The sequence below is a fragment of the Pagrus pagrus genome (genome assembly GCF_965226575.1).
Source record: "Pagrus pagrus genome assembly, chromosome: 15".
NCBI lineage: Eukaryota > Metazoa > Chordata > Actinopteri > Spariformes > Sparidae > Pagrus > Pagrus pagrus.
The window spans coordinates 19,581,050-19,600,209 of record NC_140199.1 but is presented as its reverse complement, the minus strand read 5'-3'; the positions used below and the strand labels follow the sequence as shown (position 1 = coordinate 19,600,209).

At 40.9% G+C, this 19,160-nt stretch overlaps 1 protein-coding gene across 1 annotated transcript in view; it reads left to right on the top strand.

Annotated features, from left to right (window-relative positions):
* micu1 (mitochondrial calcium uptake 1) overlaps nt 1-19,160 on the top strand; it is a 34,342-nt gene that overhangs the window by 657 nt on the left and 14,525 nt on the right. Inside the window, exons 2-5 of the mRNA XM_084375069.1 lie at nt 3,910-4,074; nt 5,631-5,826; nt 8,870-9,032; nt 11,592-11,635. Of these exons, the coding sequence (XP_084231195.1) occupies nt 3,911-4,074; nt 5,631-5,826; nt 8,870-9,032; nt 11,592-11,635 (567 nt within the window). The 5' untranslated portion in view covers nt 3,910. The remainder of the gene's footprint in view (nt 1-3,909; nt 4,075-5,630; nt 5,827-8,869; nt 9,033-11,591; nt 11,636-19,160) is intronic.

Below are 19,160 nucleotides of genomic sequence, written 5' to 3'. Positions count from 1 at the left end.
CACAATGTGTGCCGTGTTAAATGTTGATGTCAAAGACCAGACTGACCGGTGGGGCTGTGATCACCCTGAGGCAGGCTAGTGATGTGTGAACTCCTGCTGAAAGTCACCCCTCTCTTGGGAACATTATTAACCTTACAGGTTACCTTTACCTTTGGTGACCCACCTTGAGGAATTGTTAGATCTATTCGGGCCAATACACAATAATCCTGTTTGTTTACCAGCTTGTGCTACTTATGGTGGCAGTTGTTCCAAAGTGACAGGCTTATGTGGTGTAAACAGTCTTAACATTGAGAATATAAACTTAATAATTCAATTGGGCAGTGATATGGCTTACCATCGTCTGGTGTGAGTCACCATACATGTGAAATGGATGATTCAATGTCACTATTAATTGATTAATTGTTTAGTCTGTAAAAGTTACTTCCCAGAGCCCACACAGACGTCTTCATATTGCTTCTTTTATCCGATCAACAGTCCAAAACACAAAGACTCTTCCTATACTACCGTTAATGATTTAAATGAGCAAATCCTTACATTTAACAAGCTGAAACCAGCAACTGTATGATATTTTTTCTTGAAAAATAACTGAAAAGGATCAATTATCAAAATAGTCAAGACATTTTATTTCAATAGACTAATTGATTAATCAGATAATAGTTGCAGCTCTTCTGTCAAAATGAGTGTTACTGCCTGTTGTCTGTCGGTACTGTGTATTTTGTTTTATTCTGATAAACCTCAGCTCATAATCCAAAACAGGAGGAGAAATTAACTTGGTTCAATTTAAGTCAACTTCAAATTCTTATTCTTATAATAAGTCATGAGTAAATCACAGACCTACCTAAACCTTTCAGCAGTATTTAAAAGTTTCCAAATTAAATTCTCGGTGAGGTATACATGCAAACTTTACTTCATCTGTGCCCCTGTTCCTTTTGAGAGTAATCCCCTCTCTTTTTTTTATTTACCACTCAGAGGCAGAAAACATCCCTGAGCAACAGAGGAGCTGCAAAGTTTAGCGTCTTAAAACTCCAAAGCTTACTTTTTTGGCAGGAATGCATCACTAGTTTCAACTGAAGGCGTAAAATATATTTTTTAGTGCCCTATGCTGCTGAGGTGACACTGCCCACTTCTTTTTTTTTTCTTTTATCCCCTTTTGCTTGCCGTCATCCAAGCACCAAGCAGTGTTTACACAGCATAAATACTTATGCTCCTCTTGTGGGCAGCTCGGTGTATCACTGTAAGGTGGCCAAGGATGTGGAGGACCAAGAGCAATATTGATTTTACCAGGTACCAGGTCAGTGCCCTGTCCCAGTCTTCCAGTGCTGTGGGACCGGCTGGACTGACCGGCTCACTGCTTTTAGAATAAGAAAAATTGATGTCTTCAAAGACTAGGCTCTATATGAACAGGTGGGACTTGAGACATTCATATGCTAAACAAGGTCCATGCTTTATTCTCTCAGGTAGGCATCATTGGATGCCTGATATAGACCTAATTGGCTGGGGTTTGATGTAAGAATTAATATATGCATTGCAAAGTGTTAGCATTATTATTATCTTTCGTGATGTTGCACCTTGCTTCATGGATGTAGAACAAAGGCAAGAAAAGGTGGATGTAAGTCGCTGCAAATTAACAAAATTATCAGTGACCCTCAAAATTCTAGTATTTTTATTTTTCTGTTCATTGCTCAGCCATGGAAAAATAAAATGTACTGTGTAATGTGTTGTTCAGCTTACTAAAACCCTGCCTTGCTTTGTTATATCTTGTTCTTTGTTGTTGTCATAGCATGACAACAAAATATATGTCATAGCGTGACAACAAAATAAATGTCATAGCGTGACAACAATAAACAAAATCTTGCCATTGTCCATTACAGAGGTGTGTTCCCACATTTATAAATATTTCAATGGCAGCCATTCAAAAAGATGTCTACACCCAAGCTTGTGTGTTACCCTATATACACACACTCGAAATAACAAGGTCCTCTTCACAGCTTTGTGAAGGTGGGTAAGTACAGCTGGGGGGGCTGTAGCTGTAATGTGGCTCGCAGCTTTTTATTCCAGATTCACACATTCACATTCCCAGTGTCCCCTTCCTGACCAAAGCACTCTGACAGGTTGATGAGAAAAAAAGAAAGCATCGCTGTGTCTCAGCTATAAAAATCTATTTTCTGTACAAGCTCCAGGCCTGTCAACTGGGGATTACATAGATCATCATGGGTAACTCTCACTTTGAAAATTATTATTTTCAACTCGAGTGACATGTTTCAAAGGCCAAGGAAGACATTAATTACACTTGCCTAAATGGGTGGACCTCCACTATCAGCTTCGAGTCAAACCGATCAAGAAAAACAGCTCTGTGGTTTGTGTGTGTCCCTCTGCCTCTTATGTTGAGACTTAAATTGTAGGCATAAATGTTTGTGTATTTGTGTCATTATTTTGTTGTCGTGGGTAGTTTCTGACGGATGCCCAGTGCCCACATTATGAAAGTAGCAAATGTTCTTGTGCCAATCTAGACGCCCATGGGCATGTTGGTCTGAGAATGAGGTGTGGTCAGGTGCATTATTGGAGCTTTGCCATCTTGAGGCAGCAGAAAGAGATTGCTCTGATTGGTTTAACTCAAAAAACACCTATGAGTAAGAGACTAATACAACCCCTTTGCCTCCGCGCCTTACTTTGAGGCCAGATTATGCTTATGTGTTGGAAACGTAATAAATGCACTTGCGCATTTGAGAAATTATTCAGAAATGAAAGCCTGAATGCTTTATTTTATTGTTCAGAGATATTACTATTTGTCCCGTTATTTGGTATTTAATTAGATAACATTACATTAATTTGGCAGATGCTTTTGTCCAACACGATTTACACCACGTACAAGCAAGAGCCAGATTAGATGTCATCCAAAATTGGAAGTGAATCCAGTTTAAACTAACTACTAAAGTCATGATCAGGCTTAAAGATATTTTGTATACCATGGACTGTCATCAAAGGTTTCTGTTGCACTTGCATAGGTTTTTAGTCTCGCCGGTGTCCATCATGTCTTTGGCACTGGTCTTTTAGCACACGGCTGTCACCAGCTCCACAGAAATGGTTGTGGTCGCATGCTTGCTGTTCACCTCAGTTCCCATTGTCATGGGCTACTGAGCACTCCAATTAGCATATGCCATGCCTTCTTTTATCTCTCTGCAGAATCACTTTGACAATTGGTGTCTGAATTGTTAATAGGATATCGACAGGTGGCAGCTTCAGACCTCTGTGGGATGAACTCCTCTGTCCCGTCCTACGTGCACGCACCGGAGCCACAGATACACACCAGTAGTCTCTTTCTTAATTGTTAATCATCTTTCCGTGACATTGATGAATTAAGCAACAGTCTGGTTGAAATTGAAGTTTTGGAGCTTAGCTGCACTGGTGGCAATTAGTTTTATCCCTGCTTTCAGTTGTTTATTAAATGAGGTGTGTGAGGACTCCAGGACATTTATGCATTGACTGTTGAAGGTACAGTTTTGCCTGCGGTGCAGTATGAAAGGAGATCCCACGAGTGCACTGCTATTGTTCTAAGCTTTTTCTCTTGAGATGAGTGTTAATTAGTTTTTTGGTCAAATTCTCCAAATCCTTGCCGAAGACTTCCATGGCTTATGACTGGATAAGGGATGTGCTTAACATGGTGCTAGCAGTGTGCTCACTCTTCCATGTTGTTCAGATGATATATGATGTGTAGTATAAAGCACTTTTATACTCTTATTTGTTAGTATTTGCAACGAAGATCTATGCCAGCTATTTTGACTTTTTTCTGTAATCACATGCTGGACCTGCACTCAAAGTGCCTTAATCCACAATTTAAGAGCATCTTCTCATTTTTTTCCCCAGTAGTATCAGCTGTTTTACTATGCCTTTATTCTCTCCTCTCTGTAGGATGTTCCGCTTGCGGGCATTGTCCGCAGTTTCAGTGGGGCTAACGCAGTTGTCCCGCCGCTACCACAGTGGGGCAGTGCGGGGATCAGGCCGGAGGAGGCTGATGCTGGCAGCCCTGGCTGGGGTTACTGGTGTGTCTGCTAGTGCTGGGCTGCTCTGGAACAGGTAAGACTGGACCCAGGAGTGCACCTGACTGCTTCAATGTATTAAAGAAAGAAAATGATAATGGCCTTATGATACTTCAACTGAATTCTCTATTATTTGATTAGCTGTTTACTCCATTAAATGTCAGAAAAAGGGGAAAAATGTTGACTGCTGTTTCCAAAAGCTCAAGGTGACGTCCTCAAATGTCTTGTTTTGGCCACAACCCAAATATATTCAGTTTACTACCACAGAGGAGTAAAGAAATAAGAAAACATTCACGATTGTAAAGCAATATCAGAGCATTTTGACATTTTAAAAAGAAAAAATTACTTAAACAATGAATTGATTTTCTAAATAGTTAGAATAGTTTTCTTGTAGTATTTAGTTTGATAGTTTGTACTAATTGTTTAATCGTTGCCGTGTTACTTTATATTTCCATCCAGTGGCAAACAATAAAAACACACAAAGGATTCCTTCATACTCCTAATCACATTAAACACAACAACATTAAACTCTTTAATTTATCAAACAGACTTGTTCACCGCCATCAGACAACAATATCATATCACTGCGTTTTTACTTTTCATTGTCTTTTGAGTTTTCCTACTCCATCAAAGAGATATGTTCCAGTCTCTCTAAACAACAATGGCTCTACAAGAGAAAAATGCACAGCTTTATTTATTTATTTACGCTTTTTAAGAAAAACAATCATACTTGAAGTTTAACAGAAGCTAAACCAAAAATGCACTTCTCTTGTTCTCTAGTGCGTTGTCTCGTGTCTTTTTCTCTCGACAATTGCTTCTCTTCACACCATTAATTGTAACCTCCTCTATCTGGCGTGCCTCGTTTAAAATGAACACAGACCATGATCTACACTGACTAGACTAGGATTTGCTTACTGTGCAGCATCCCACAACAGTTTGACTTTTGTGCACATGCCAAATTCGATTCCCCAATTACGCAACTGTTGGGGAAACCACCCTGTGAAGTTGCTTACCTGCATTTCTGTTGACATTCCAGGAAGTCACCACCCCAAGGGTGTCACAATGTTTTTATTGCTATCCATTACTAAAGAGTTTGGTCTTTAGTTAAGGCAAAGCAGTGCAGAAGGCGTTGACGTGAGAGCTCTATGGGGACAGAATGACTGTGCTGCAGGAGGCAGAGTGATGGATGGTGCCTCTGGGCATTTGAGACTGATGGGACGAGACTGTTCCAGGCCTTCACCCGAGGCTTCATTCTCCTTGTGTCTCATTAAACTGAATTATTCAGCCTGCCCCAGACAGACTCAGCTATTTATTATTATTATACCAATTTTCAATTTAGTCAGAAAATGGTCAAGTGGGAGTTTGCCATAGTGAACCTCCCCGCTTTGCACAGTCAAGCAAAACACAGTGCAGCACATAATCTCTCTCATTCCCTGCCATAACTACAGTGCATACATAGCTGCATAACACAGTCAGTTACTTACACACACAAATATTCACCAATATTGCAGTACTAAACCTTCTTCATAGATGACATAGAAATGTCCCTCAGCTGTTAATCTGTTTCTACTCTGTATTATTGTTGAAAAATAGAGCATATGCAGATGCAGGGCCTTCAGTTCAACACACTGAGTATCGAGGCGCAGAGGAAGCGGATTTCGTGAGGGATACAGAATCTGAAACAGACTCAGAGAAATCGGTGGAGGCCAGCAGCGGAGATGAAGATTCAAAGGATGATGGTGGACTGGGGAAAAAAAAGAAGCCACGCTCTGGATTTCGTGACCGCAAGGTAATCAATGAACAATAAACATTCAGCCGTTCAGTCAGTCCAGTATTTAATTCACCTCTACAATGGTGTTTTGAAAGCCCTCCCAATCAATGTCCAATATGCAAACGCTGGTATATTTTTGACAGAGTATTTTACGGAGACACACAAAGGAAATGAGCATGCATTGCTGCTGTCATAAACAACAGAAATGTGCCACCCATAACATTTTATTGCTGTTAATTAGGCAGCAGATGACAACGTAGAAGCAGAAGAAGAACAAAGGGTCTTTGATACGATGCCCAATAAACAGTTAGTAGCTCTGCATAATATAGCTGGTGGACCAGGGAGGAAGAAAAGGAAGAGGAAGAGCTTTGAACAATAGATTGAATTTTCTCAAACGAAATGTGATGCAATGGTTCATCTAACTTAGGGCTGTAGATTGAATATTGCACAATCACTCTTGTCTCAGCAGGAGCCATAGTCTGCTGAAAGCATATAGATGTCTGGGGAGTTTAAGTGAATCACAGCACCAGGATATACCAGTGTGTTGGTAAAAATAGGTTGTTTGTGCCAGCTCACTCACTATGTCAAATAGAAGTCTCGGTTTGATAGAGCATACTGAGGAAAATTGTTTGTGTGTGTATGTGTGGAAATGTCTGCACATGTCCATCAGCACTTCAGATTGCCCTTAAAATGGTCGAATGTTGATGGCGTTTACGATATGTGTGGTGAAAAGTACTTACATATGTCTTTAGAACATTTATTTGAGTTTTTAGTCTTTACATAAATATGTTTTTTACTTTTCTCTATAGGGATGATAGGGACTTTCTGATTGATATCATTTTAAATGCAAAATTATGCAGCAGGGGGGAATTTTCACTCTAAAATGTGTTTAAAATTCACTGCTTTCACCTGCTTACTTTTAAACTGATTTACCACTCTTGACTCAGATGTTACACAACAGTATTTAAAAATCCGAGGGGAAAAAAAATGAATGAATATTTGGTGTGACTTGAATTTCACCCCCCTTTTTGTTAATGTGCAGATTTTTGTAATGGAAGGAGAGAGCGTGAATGGCTGAAAGCTCAAAAGAACAGGCTTGACTTTCCATCGGTGTGGGTGATGCTAAGATCAGTAGCTTGTAAATCTGAGGAGATGAAAGGCAGTGAGAGATGACAGAATACCCATCAGTCAGTCTCGCCAGTTTTTCCCTGCGACTGTCCTATAACCTCTCATCCATACACTGACGGTTGCCTCTTCTGGGGGACACACTCCTGGTGATTTCCCGAAAGACCAATAAGGTCTGCTAAAGAGGGGGAACCAACACAGAAGCACTTAATCATACCTACAGACTCAAGAAAAGAATCTTTGATCAAAGTCCCTGTATCTCTTTCACTCTTTCTGTTATCAACCTAACGTGGATAATAGCCTCAAAAAGTTGAATCTTTCTTCCGCAGGGAGTTTGTATAGTGTAAACAATCATTCAGCGTCACATAAAGTACCTGCCTGTGTGGATTACAGCTGAGCCCAGCTCCCAAACATCGCTCTGTCAATTTCTATCTGCAACTTTGTGCTGAAAGGCAGATGGCAGTGTCAAGGCAAACATTGATGTGACTAATGTGTGTATCCGAGCAGAATAAATTCTTTTTTTTTGTTGTATTTTCCAAAATGTTGGACTTTGGTATGTTAGCTGTGTCATGCTGTTAGCCTCATGGGTCATTGTCACAACCTTGTGTTAACCTGTCTGTCTTGATCCTGAAAAACAACATTTCCTATTTTTATTTTGTGGTTGTTGTAGTCGGAGGTTAATATACCTCCCCATCCTGACTGACAACTTGCTCTCCTGCTACCACCTGCTCCTTTATTCTAGTCACTCCTTCACACTCTCCACAGTCTCGTAACTCTCCCTCAGATTATTTACCTGGCAAAACACAGGACTGGAATATTGCTGGTCTGGATCTTTGATTTGGTTGGTGCTTGGGTATATGGTACTAATTTACACTGAAATTAGTGTGTATATGCAGGTTTTTTTAAACACTGGTAAACCCACAGAAATAGGTGATTGACTCCTTTCCTATTGCCAGTCGACTAGTTTGCCTTTTTGGGTATTTTTTTCTGGTGTGTCACATTCGATGACCACACCAGAAAACAGGGAACAGTTGTCAGCAGCATGGCCAATGAAATCTGTTTATTTGTTTATTTAAAGTATCCCGACTAGCTGATGCCATGGCAATCAGCTAATCTTTTTGGGGTCCACACTTGACATACACACACAAAATACATAGTAACATCAGCTGCTTTAATAAATTACATTAATATATAATGATATAAAAAGCAACACTTTCATACAACACATTCATATACAGCTCAACAAGTCAGTCAACATTTAGGTAATATACAAATGTATGCCAATAAACACTCTTACTCTTTTATATCTTTTACTTTAGTTTCTCATTCAAACTCAACCCGAACTAAACAATGTTCTTTTCTCATTGCCAGGAGATGAGTGTGCCTGTCTGGTTTTGCTTGTGTTTCATGTTGACGTTACAAAATGCCCAAATGGTGGACGTAGCAGATTATATTCCACATCAGACCACGTCCAGATGACGTTTAACTTGTTTCAAAAGTCTTAATCGATAAAATTCTCAAATAGATATTGTTTTTTCCAGAACTGATGATGGAAGTAGCTAAGGAGTGAGACATCTTGCTTCCTTCTCATCTCTGTTGAGAGTATCACATGCACAGTACCAATCAAGCAGCTGTCAAAGCTTGGAGTGACATGGCAGCCACTGACAATGTAACGTTGGTTACTTTGTATCTTTTAGTCTCTCTTTCAAACTCGGCACTGCCTGAAATATGTTTGCACACTGCTTGAACAGAGAAAGGGAAAAGTATTAACAAACCAGCATTCTTAAGCCAGCGCCATTATCCTTGATACACTATTTGCATGGTACCCTGTTGTTTTCATCACAGCAGAGTTGGAGGCCAGATGTTAGTGGTTGTTAGCAGGTTTTTTTGTCCAATGTAAAAGGGGTATAATTGGCGTTTCCCGTTTGGTTGACAGGTGATGGAGTACGAGAACAGGATAAGAGCCTACTCCACTCCGGACAAGATTTTCCGCTACTTTGCCACCCTGAAGGTCATTGGTGAACACGGAGATGCTGAGGTCTACATGACGCCCCAGGACTTCATACGCTCCATCACACCTAATGAGAAGCAGCCTGAGAGTGAGTCTTCTCCCTTTCCTTCCACCAGTTTTGCTCCATCTATGACTTCTTCACACCCACTGGCATTCTCCAGTTATTTTGTCAGATTTGGCTCCCTTTATCTGGTTCTGCAGAATCAAGTTGGGTATTAGACCGATTCTGTTCCTCATCCTGGATTTTGAATTGAAGTACACTCTTGCAACCTAGCTTATGTATCACTATCCAGGGTGAAATGTAGCAATGCTAAGACCATATAACTCCACTGGTTGAGAATTACCCAACACCAACACCCCATCCAGCCACAGGGACACTTAGCACACGCTTAGCAGTTCAGGACTTACAGCAGTTCACGGTATAACTATCCCACTGACCATGTTCACAAGGGGGGGAGGGAGGGAGGGAGGGTGTAAGTGACAGCACTGTCCAGTCACGCTGTGTTGAGTGAGTCACAGCACAGCAGTTGGCGTATCAATTAACGGGTTCAAACCAGAGCAGATCTCAGACGTCACACATGGAGCCACTGAGATATTTGATCTCCAGCCATGGAGGGCTGGGATGGCATGGAGCTTAACTTGGCATAGATGTCTTTCAGCACCACTCTTGTCTTTATCTGTTATCCAGTTATTCAACACTAAAATTCAGTTACATTTTTTTGACATTTTATTGTATTGGAGTATACCCGCCTCCATCACACGCTTGGGCTTGAATTCCCATTGCGTGAGGACTATTACATCCCTCGAATTCAGCCACAGTCAAGAATGCAGGCCTGCAGTTAGCACTTGATAAGGACTTAGCCTGGCCCGTCACGTCTGCGCTGCCATTCCCGCTCACCTCAGCACTTCCATCTGTTAACCATACCCAAGACTTGGCCTAGCTTTGCCCCCTGTTGACCTTCCACCTTAGACCTAGCGCTTCTTCGTTCCTATTGACAATTCCCCAGCTCTTCCTCTCTTTATCCTGTCTCATCCCTTCCAAACTGGAATTAAAGTAACAATGAGCTGAGCTCTGGTGGATAAGAGAAGGTTCAGCAAAGCAGATGAAAAAGTCCAAGAAATGCTGCAGTTTGCGTCATAGGCAGCATTTTTAGCCTCAAACCAAGTGAGGTTAAATAGCGGACTCTTGAGTCAAGTCTGCTTTTGTTGTTCTAATACTCAGCAGATTTTCTGGCCCATGGATGATGAATAACCCATGGACTTGATCAAAAATGTATAAGATAGTTTTAGCCCACCTTTCATTTTAAAATTGTCGTTTTTGGAAATACATACATGCCTAGATAGATTGAACAACTGTATCCCAGTCAGAGGTTGGAGAGGTACAGGAACAGAGCCAAATGCTCCTTGTTTAGTGAAAATGTGACTTTTATGATGAGGATGTTGCCCCTGAAATATTTGGTAGTCCAGTTGCCTCCTTCCAAATTGGGTAAAAAACGCTGCCATATTCAGGTGCGTTTGGAACAGCCTTTGAAGTGGAACAGATCTCGAAATGTGGGCTTTATGTTTGCAATCCAACCCCTGAGTTGGGAATCTCTGGTGATTTTAGTAACTGACCTGAAGTCAGAGTATAATTGACTAAACAGAAGAAGGTGCAAGGCTATTTGCAGAGGTCTTCAGTGATTAGGTGATCTTTAATACAGACGAAGACAACTTCATACTAAATTATGATGCTCACTTCATTAGTGGTTCAATTTAATGAGATTAAACTCTAACCATCGCCCTCAAAATTAATCTGATTTGAGACTGTTTGATCAGGTCGGTGGTGCCACCAGTCTTTATATCGACGCTCTTGGTTTTTTTCTCTCTAATTCTTCGTGCTACATGTTACAGATGAGGACTGCAGCCTCCCACAAGAAAAATAATCTCCTCAACAAGGTTAATTTGTTTGAATTATATTAGTTTGGAGGAGGAGGATTGTGTTTTTTACGTAAAAATTCATAAGTCATGCTTGAAGTATATTTGATTAAGGTTAGTAAAAGGGGAGAAAATCACATTTCACATCATCTTTGTTGGGAGCTGAATTGTATTCAGCTATGATATGAATTGTTACCTTTTGCGTATAAAGACGTGACAGTAAACCCAAAATAGGACTGACAAGACAAAAGACCAGAGCACAGTGACTCATTTTCCACTGATCTATATGTGTGCTTCATCAAGATCATTATTTGTTGTATGAGCATGATATAGTGAGTTGATTTCTGATGAATTCAAACACTACAAGATGCATGAAATACTATATAATATATAAATAGAAACCCTGCATACTGTCAACCTCAGTGTGTGCGTCTGAACTGGATCTATAAAATAAACTGGTTGAGAGCTGTGTTCTAACTGATGATCAGAAGAGTCAAAGCTGAATGCTGTTGATTGTTTGTTTTAAAGAATTTTCAAAATGGAAATGGGTTGTTAATGACTATTATTAATCTCCAGCACATGTCAGTGATTACCAAAGGTTCAGTAATGACACCAACTGAATACATTTGCTCTGCTTCATGATGGGCATAAATCTTGATGCCCCCGCTGTGTAACTAGTCTGTCTCTCATCTCATCTGTTACATTATTTGTCTCCTATGTCTCTTTTTGTCAGATCTGGGCCTGGATCAATTCATTGTGAAGCGCTATGATGGGAAGGTAAGAAGTGTGCTTCTCCAAAGTTAACTTTTATCAGAAGTCTGTCCAGCAAACTAAGACTACTTTAGATAATTAGGCTTTGTAAGAATAAATGATGTAATATATATATAATTTAAATATGCATACCCAGAAAAGATTATAGGTGAGGTTTTGTAAAGTAAGGTTTAAAATTCAGTGCATTCAGTGTTGAGACCCACTGCTTATGAATATGATATAATGTAATGAAATCCAGCAATGAGAGGAAATATAAAGAGGAAGAACTGCCACATTCATTTCATCTATCATGCTGAAATTGCATTGAAGAAAATGGATAAATAGAACTGGAACAATGTTTAAATTGAGGTGATAAGTCAGTGTCATAGAAATAAGGGGCAATGGGGTTACAGCATCATAAAAGCTTGTGAAACATGGAAAAAATAGATAACACCATTATGTTTTGTCAGCAAAGAGTGCAGAAATTAATAGAAACAATCTGAAAGAGCTAGCTATGAGAGTGTTAGCTGGCATTTCTGGGTTCACTTTGTTGTTTATAGGTGTATTTTTATCCACATTTCTGTTTATGTAAAATTTGCACAAGCTGGTGTCAAACTGAAATACTTCCATTGCAGGTACAAGATTTTTATAGGAGAGAAAAGGGAATGGCACAGACCTTATATACTTATAAATTTTGCTGAAAGGATGTTTATCACAGAACCTGTACACTGTTAATCTTTGCACTGCTGTCTGCTTTTCAACCCTAAACCCTAACTCATTATTTTCCAGTCACAGTATTTCGAGTCTAGAGCAGATAATCAGAATATCTCACTTTCCTTATATAGTTTGAGCACAGACAAATAAGTTCAGACAAATGTTTACGAAGTAATGAAGAAATTTATTGTTTTTGCGCGCGGATCCTCTATCTGCCTTTAATCTCAGAGCATTTAGTTAGTTAGCCAATTCAGAAAAAGCCTTTCTATTTAACAGAGCAGCCCCACACTTAATCATTAAGAGGGATGTGTACAAAGTGGGCCTGCCCAGGAAATAATGACCTATTTAAAGACAGAAACAGCAGGTGGACTTTGGACAGGCCAGCCGTCCCCCCACGGCCACAGATTGACTCTAAAAGGAGCTCGTCTCTGTGCCCTAAATGCTAACATTTCTCTGTTCACAGTCATGAAAATGGAAGCCATTAGTATAAATCATCAACATCATTATTTTCATTACTGCCTCCCTTGATATTGATTTGTGACCATTACTGCCCTCTCACTGATCCCAGGGAGCATCTCTCACACCCAGTAGCCAACCATTCTCATTCATTTAGTATTTGCTAATCATCAGTGTGGTGATTGTAGTTTCTAACCTCATTAAAAGATCAAAATCCATCTGCCCCAAGACTGGGATGATGAGAAATACATCTGTACCTCATCTCCAGGTTGACATCACATGAGCCACACCAAGTCAGTGAGTTAAAAGAAAGAACCTTTGTCACAACTTTCCTCTTTAACTCACTGCTGCAACTCATTAGTGATTTCACTAAGCCTTATGTTTTAAAAAAAAGCATATTGACCAAAGAGCTTGAGCTATACATCTATCAAAAGTAAATGTGAAACTCTGTAGTGGCCAGAAATCAAAATGGAGCACATTCACTGCTCCGTGGCTGCTTATGTAAATGCCATCCATATCTCCAGGCCTCGCGTCGCCTTTATTTGCCAGGCAAATCTGTGGACACATGGTTCCCTCTGATACTGTATTTAGCTTTGGTTGTCCCCTGAGATTTTCCTGCCATGGCCCGAGCGCCACGAGAGCTCCCCTCCCTCGCTGGCCCTGCCCAATCCTTTTTCTCCCAAGACACGTGCCTCCTCCTCATTGGCTTAATGGGCACCCCTATCTAGTTGGTATGAGGAATAAGCCATTACTGTTTCCTGCCAAGAAGCCATGAAATCTAGTTCACATGAAACTTGAAAGTGCACTGAATTAGACCTAGATGAAATGGCCACAGCCTGCACAATATCTGTAGTGTGTGTATAGTATATCATAAAGTTGATGGAGGGTGTAGTTAAGAACAAGGGAGCCTTTCAGCTGGGGGTTGGGTGGTAAACTGCAATGAAGGTCGATGGTTGAGAGGTGTTGTACAGTATTGTGTGAGAGCGCGTAAAGTCCTCTGTGTCTCACTTCCTCACGTTTAATTTAGAAATAGCCTACCGAGAGACTTCAGCGAGTCACATGCATACTGTTTGGCCGCTGTTAAGTGTTTAAAAATGTGCGTGTTATAAACCTCTCACTTACATCCCCCTCCACCGCCCCCTCCTGCTGATACTAATTTGTTCCAGGTTCAGTGTGTATTTACACATTATGTTCCCTATATGGTTGTTAAACAGCTGCTGTTCATATTGACTCACCTTGTTTGTTTTATTTCAATTTTCCTGTACAGAGGAACAGTTATTTTAGAAGTCTTTAAACAGGATTGCTCGTGTTTACTGCTGTTAATTCACTCCATCTCTGTGTTTTCTCCTACTGCTCTGCTCATGTGGACATTCATTCAGCTGCTATAATCTTATGTTGTTGTCACTCGACGTTGCCATTGTTGACTGTTGATGATTCTCTCCTGCTCTTATCAGCCGTCCTCTCTCATTCACATAACGAGTAATCCCCTCATTTTTTCTCTCTTCCCCCTCCTCGTAAATAACCATCGTCCTCAACTCCCCGTCTCCCAAAATCCCCACTTTTTCTCTGTCTCCCTCCTCCAAATCATTCCATCTACTGATGCGCATTCTCCACCCCCTCCTCCTCCCCTCCTCTTCTGTCTCCCTCTCTCCCCCCGACCCTCCCTCCTCATCTTCTCGATCTGCCCCTCCCTCTCTGCAGGACTTCTGGCAGGTATGGGGTGCGTGCCGAGCAGCATGTGTGCACCTGAATGAAAAACTGCACTTTGTAGTCACTTCCTACTCCCTCTTTCTCATTTATACCTTTTCCCTCTTCTTCCACTTACTTCTCTGTATTTTTTTCAATCTTTTCGATTACTCACACTCGCACTCCTCTGTTGTAATATGGAGGGCAAAGCTATTCACTGCTGTTAGTCCAGGGGAACAGCTAAGTAAGTAGTTTTTCTGTATTTAACCACTTCTCAGCTTCAGCAAGTGTTAAAACAGAGTCGTGGCCTCAGTTGACTTTACGACCGCCGTTGATAGGACAGCAGCCGAACTGTACATTTAGGTGTATAAGAAATCCGTAGACTGGTAATAACATGTTGAATTAACATCTTACTTTTCTCTCAGTGTATACGTGCTGTAGGGGTTGCACACAGCCTGAGTGGGAAGTCAAACAGTATGAGGAATTGAATAAAACACCACCACTGTATTTTCTCTTACAGTAAGGCGGAATCTATCATGGCCATGGAAATTACTTCTGTCTGGTTAAGTTCAACCACAGTTCAAAAGTACATTAAACTGCAGAAACTAAACAGTGCTTATGTTGCTAACCATGGTCTGTTTTGCTGTCAGCCATTTTTAAAGTAGCCGCAAGGAACTTTGGACTTTGATTCTTGTAAACAAAGTGGTATGAGCACTCCCCACGGCCTCTCTCAAGATCTTAATCTGGCTAGTGTGCGCTTGTTTTGGAAGTGAGTTAAAGAAAAACACAACATATTTTTAATCCTATTTTTCTTTTTTAAACACAGCTGCTGGCGAGATTTGTATTTATGGGGTAATGTATCTATTTTGGGCTATATTAGATGAATAATTGTAATATGATGATGGCAAGTAAACTTGCCATACCACCAGACTACAGAGCAGCTGTGAGACCCCTCAATTTATCCTCAGCACTCCGCCATTAAAATAAGTTTAATTTTAAGACTTAGAATACAACCTGGTGACAGGCATTAAGAATAACTATAATTACTATACAGAAATGGTCAGTTTTCTCGCAGATGGTCTTGTTTGCCCATGTAGGTCATATGTCATATAGAAGCATTGCTATTAAATTGAAACTGTTTCATAACCACTTCAAAGTTACTTCTAGTATGTTTAAACACATTTTAAAGATGGTTGATGGTAGCCGGCCATTGTATAAGCATAATAATACACTCTGAGATGTCTTAATATGGAAATTAACACATTTGGTGGAGTCGTGTTTTTCGCCTCTGCCTTATTGTTAATTTCACATACCAGGACACTTAAGTTGCTTCCGTCACTTACATAAATGTGTATGAGTTGGTTCATTTTAGCATTTACTTGCTCCTGATTAGGGATGCTCCAAAATGTTGATGTCATGAATGCATCTGAGAAACCTTTTGTGATGCAAATGTTCTGATATACACATTTATGTTGCTAAGTGTAGATAAATGAGCCCTGACCTATAAGCTTTATCTACTAAATGATTTGGCCTTTAAGCAGGTCTGAATGTCTCCGTCAGTCAGGATGAATAACGTGAAGATAAGCCAAGTGCAGCAAAGGGCAGGTTACAACCTGCATAATATATAATGATGGGGAGTGTCCAAACCCGAAGTAGGCACACACCCCATTGTGTGTTCACTTGTATCAAATATGCAAGTCGTACTCTGTATTGTAACTGGTCATAATGTTTTAGACCTCCCCGGTGCTCTTTGTATAGCTTGTTGGAAACAGCTGTGGGCCATGCCCTCCCTGCTGAATAATTGAAAGTGAAGACTTTAGATTTTGCTTCTACAGGGATTATTAAATGCTGCAGCACTGCTACATAATTTACACGCTAGTCAGAGCCTCAAAGTAAAGTTCACATACATTTATAGTCAACTTTTAAGGAGAATGTCATGTTGTACAAAACTGAAATGCAAAGAGCAGCTGAAATTCATGAGGAAGTTCTATTGGTCAATGCCAAATCATTACAGTGCTGTTCCCCTGCGCTCCCTCTGTCTTGCTTTTATAAACCTTTTCTCTGCATCTTTTCATCTCTTCTGAGAAATATCAGTTCTAGCTCTAAATACGCTTTGGCACTCTGGCCTTTTTCCCCCAGCATGCACTGCTCTTTTGCCTGTGTCTCATGGAGAAACTAAGCTGGTGGTGGCGCCCCCTATCTGCGCATGGTGGCATCACAGGGTGGTTTTTGGACCTAGAAAATGGCTCTGTTAGCTAACGTCGAGGCTGTGTTGATGTGCTTGATAACCTTCACAAATCCATCCTCTGGATTGTTCAGATGTCAGTGCTGCATGATTTCTGTAGAGCATGGTTCAGACTCACTGATGGCAGGACTTGGTCTGTATATCTAAAATGTATCCAAACTGTTCCTCCATGCTGTGGCCCTCTCTGTATGTAAAGCCACAGCGTCTGTCGGGTGACCTGTTGTGACTGGGAGCGGACACCTGTCACTCAGAGGGAGTGCGGAGGGGGGCTGCTCCAATGGAAACAAGCCTCTTGTCACACCAACTGTTGTCATGTTCACTCTCTCTCATTTCCCAGGAAGCTTCCAAGGGCTGCTGTTTGGACTGTCACTGCTCTATTGCTCTTCTTTGCCCTCTCTGTAAAAGCTGATACACACTTCAACACTCTCTATCTCTTATCCTAATCTACAGTAATAGAGGTTGGGTTGTCTGTACACCTGGTCAGCTAATTCGGTTCCCTCTCTCCACTTTTGAGACAGCTGCTATTCCTCAGCGACCGAAATTTGTTTATTAAGCGTTCCACATCAGGGTCCATTATTCTGATTGTGCTCCCAGAATAATTATGAGTTATTAACAGTGCACCTGCTCTGCAGTTACCCACGGGACCAGAGGTAGCAAGCTAATACATTAGTGTTCTCTCCACCCACACACCCACCAGCTCGCTCACCTTCAGACTGTGGTGTTTTGGTCCCAAAGTATCATCATGAGCACTGATGAAAATATTCACTCTTGGCCTCTCAGGTGGTCAAGGATGGATTTTCAAAGCAGAGTAGTAATGGTAGAGTCACGAAAAACATCCTGATTTATTTATTGTTAAATTGTTAACGCACAGTCTAAATTGCAATCTTTAATTTCTCAACTTTGAAATTCCCTGTAGACCTATTTGAAATAATCTATGAATTCCTCTGTTTAAAACACAGTATTGCATTAAAGCCAGTTCATTTTGGCACAAGCGTCTCATTCGCCATGATGTAGCATTGTATACAGCATGTCACCCAAAAAAGAGAAGTAATTTGTCCAGTCGGCATTTAGATTAATTCGATCTGAAATCCTCAGCTTGCCCACCCCTACGTTGAATCATTAACTGTGTGTGTGGTTTTCTTTGGGGCTTGGATGGAGACGGCGCTCTAGTTGTTAGTGTTGCACTGTGAGGGCTTTCCAGCACCATTCAGAAATGTCAGACTCAGACCTGGCTTGACTTTCCCCCTCAAGCAGGTCATCCTGAATTCCCTTTCCCCCCGAAACTCAAGTCTTTTATTGTACCTGCCAGAGTGGCAGTCGCCCCCAGACCTACCCCGTCACACAGAGCGGCATAAAGGCACTGATCCATTTTTAATGCATTTGTCTCACCCCCCTCTTTCTCTTTTTCTCACTCCACGCTGCCCGTCTGTCGCACCGTACATCTCTCTCTTTTTTTAAAGTAAGCATAAGCATTACTATTACATTATGTAAGCATATCCCCACTGGTTTAGCGCTCCAGTACACCAAGTTCCATCGAGACTCACCTGAACAAAAGACGAGAGGTCGCTCAGGGACAGGCATCACTCAAGCACGCACACACTCCCAGGCACGTGAATCTATTGAGAGCTTGAGCTTTTCATCTTAAGTCGCAGGTCTTAGCCGAGATCCATAAATTCATCTCTTCATTGTGATGATCAGAGGAGACTGTGCAGACAACAGAGCCATATGATATTATCTGTTAAAAATAATTTTGTCTTTAGTGGGATAATTAATATTTTAAAGGTTTACCACACAAAAAACTATGCGGCTTATATCTTTCATCATCCGCTTCCCTCTTCTCCTCTCTCTTGTTATCAGGGCGTCTGCAGCTGCAGTGTTGGATAGGGTCACAGATCCAATCAGTAACAACGCACTGCAGTCTGTACAGTGGTGTTGGAGAGGGCCAAATCTAAGCTGCCATCAGCTCCTAAGCCAAGTTTGCGGCCACACAAAGTGCTGGTGGAGCAGTGTAAATAACAAGGCTAGCAGAAAATGGATGGTTGGCACATGCCATATCTCTACTATCCAAATGTCCACCTAAGATCACTGCAGTATAGTGTGCTAAATTATGTCTCATCTAAACCACAGTCATTTTAACAGCTGCCTGTTTTCTTTTATTCTGACGTGATGATGCAGGATGTTTGCCTCCTCATCAGCACAGCTGTGATATAATTGAACCCATCAGAGCAACATCGCCATGTGCTTGATTTGAGCATTTAAAGTTGTTCGTAGTCTAAATTTGTGTGGAAGTAAAAGAAAGCCACAAATGAAGATCATTTATTAAGCTTTGATCATTTGCTGAGACATTTTCTACAGTCAGAGACAGTTATAGAAGCTTGGGTATGTACTGTAAATGTGTTGCTACAAGCACATAATTCCTAAGTTTGGGGTTTTAAAAATGAAATGAGAGAA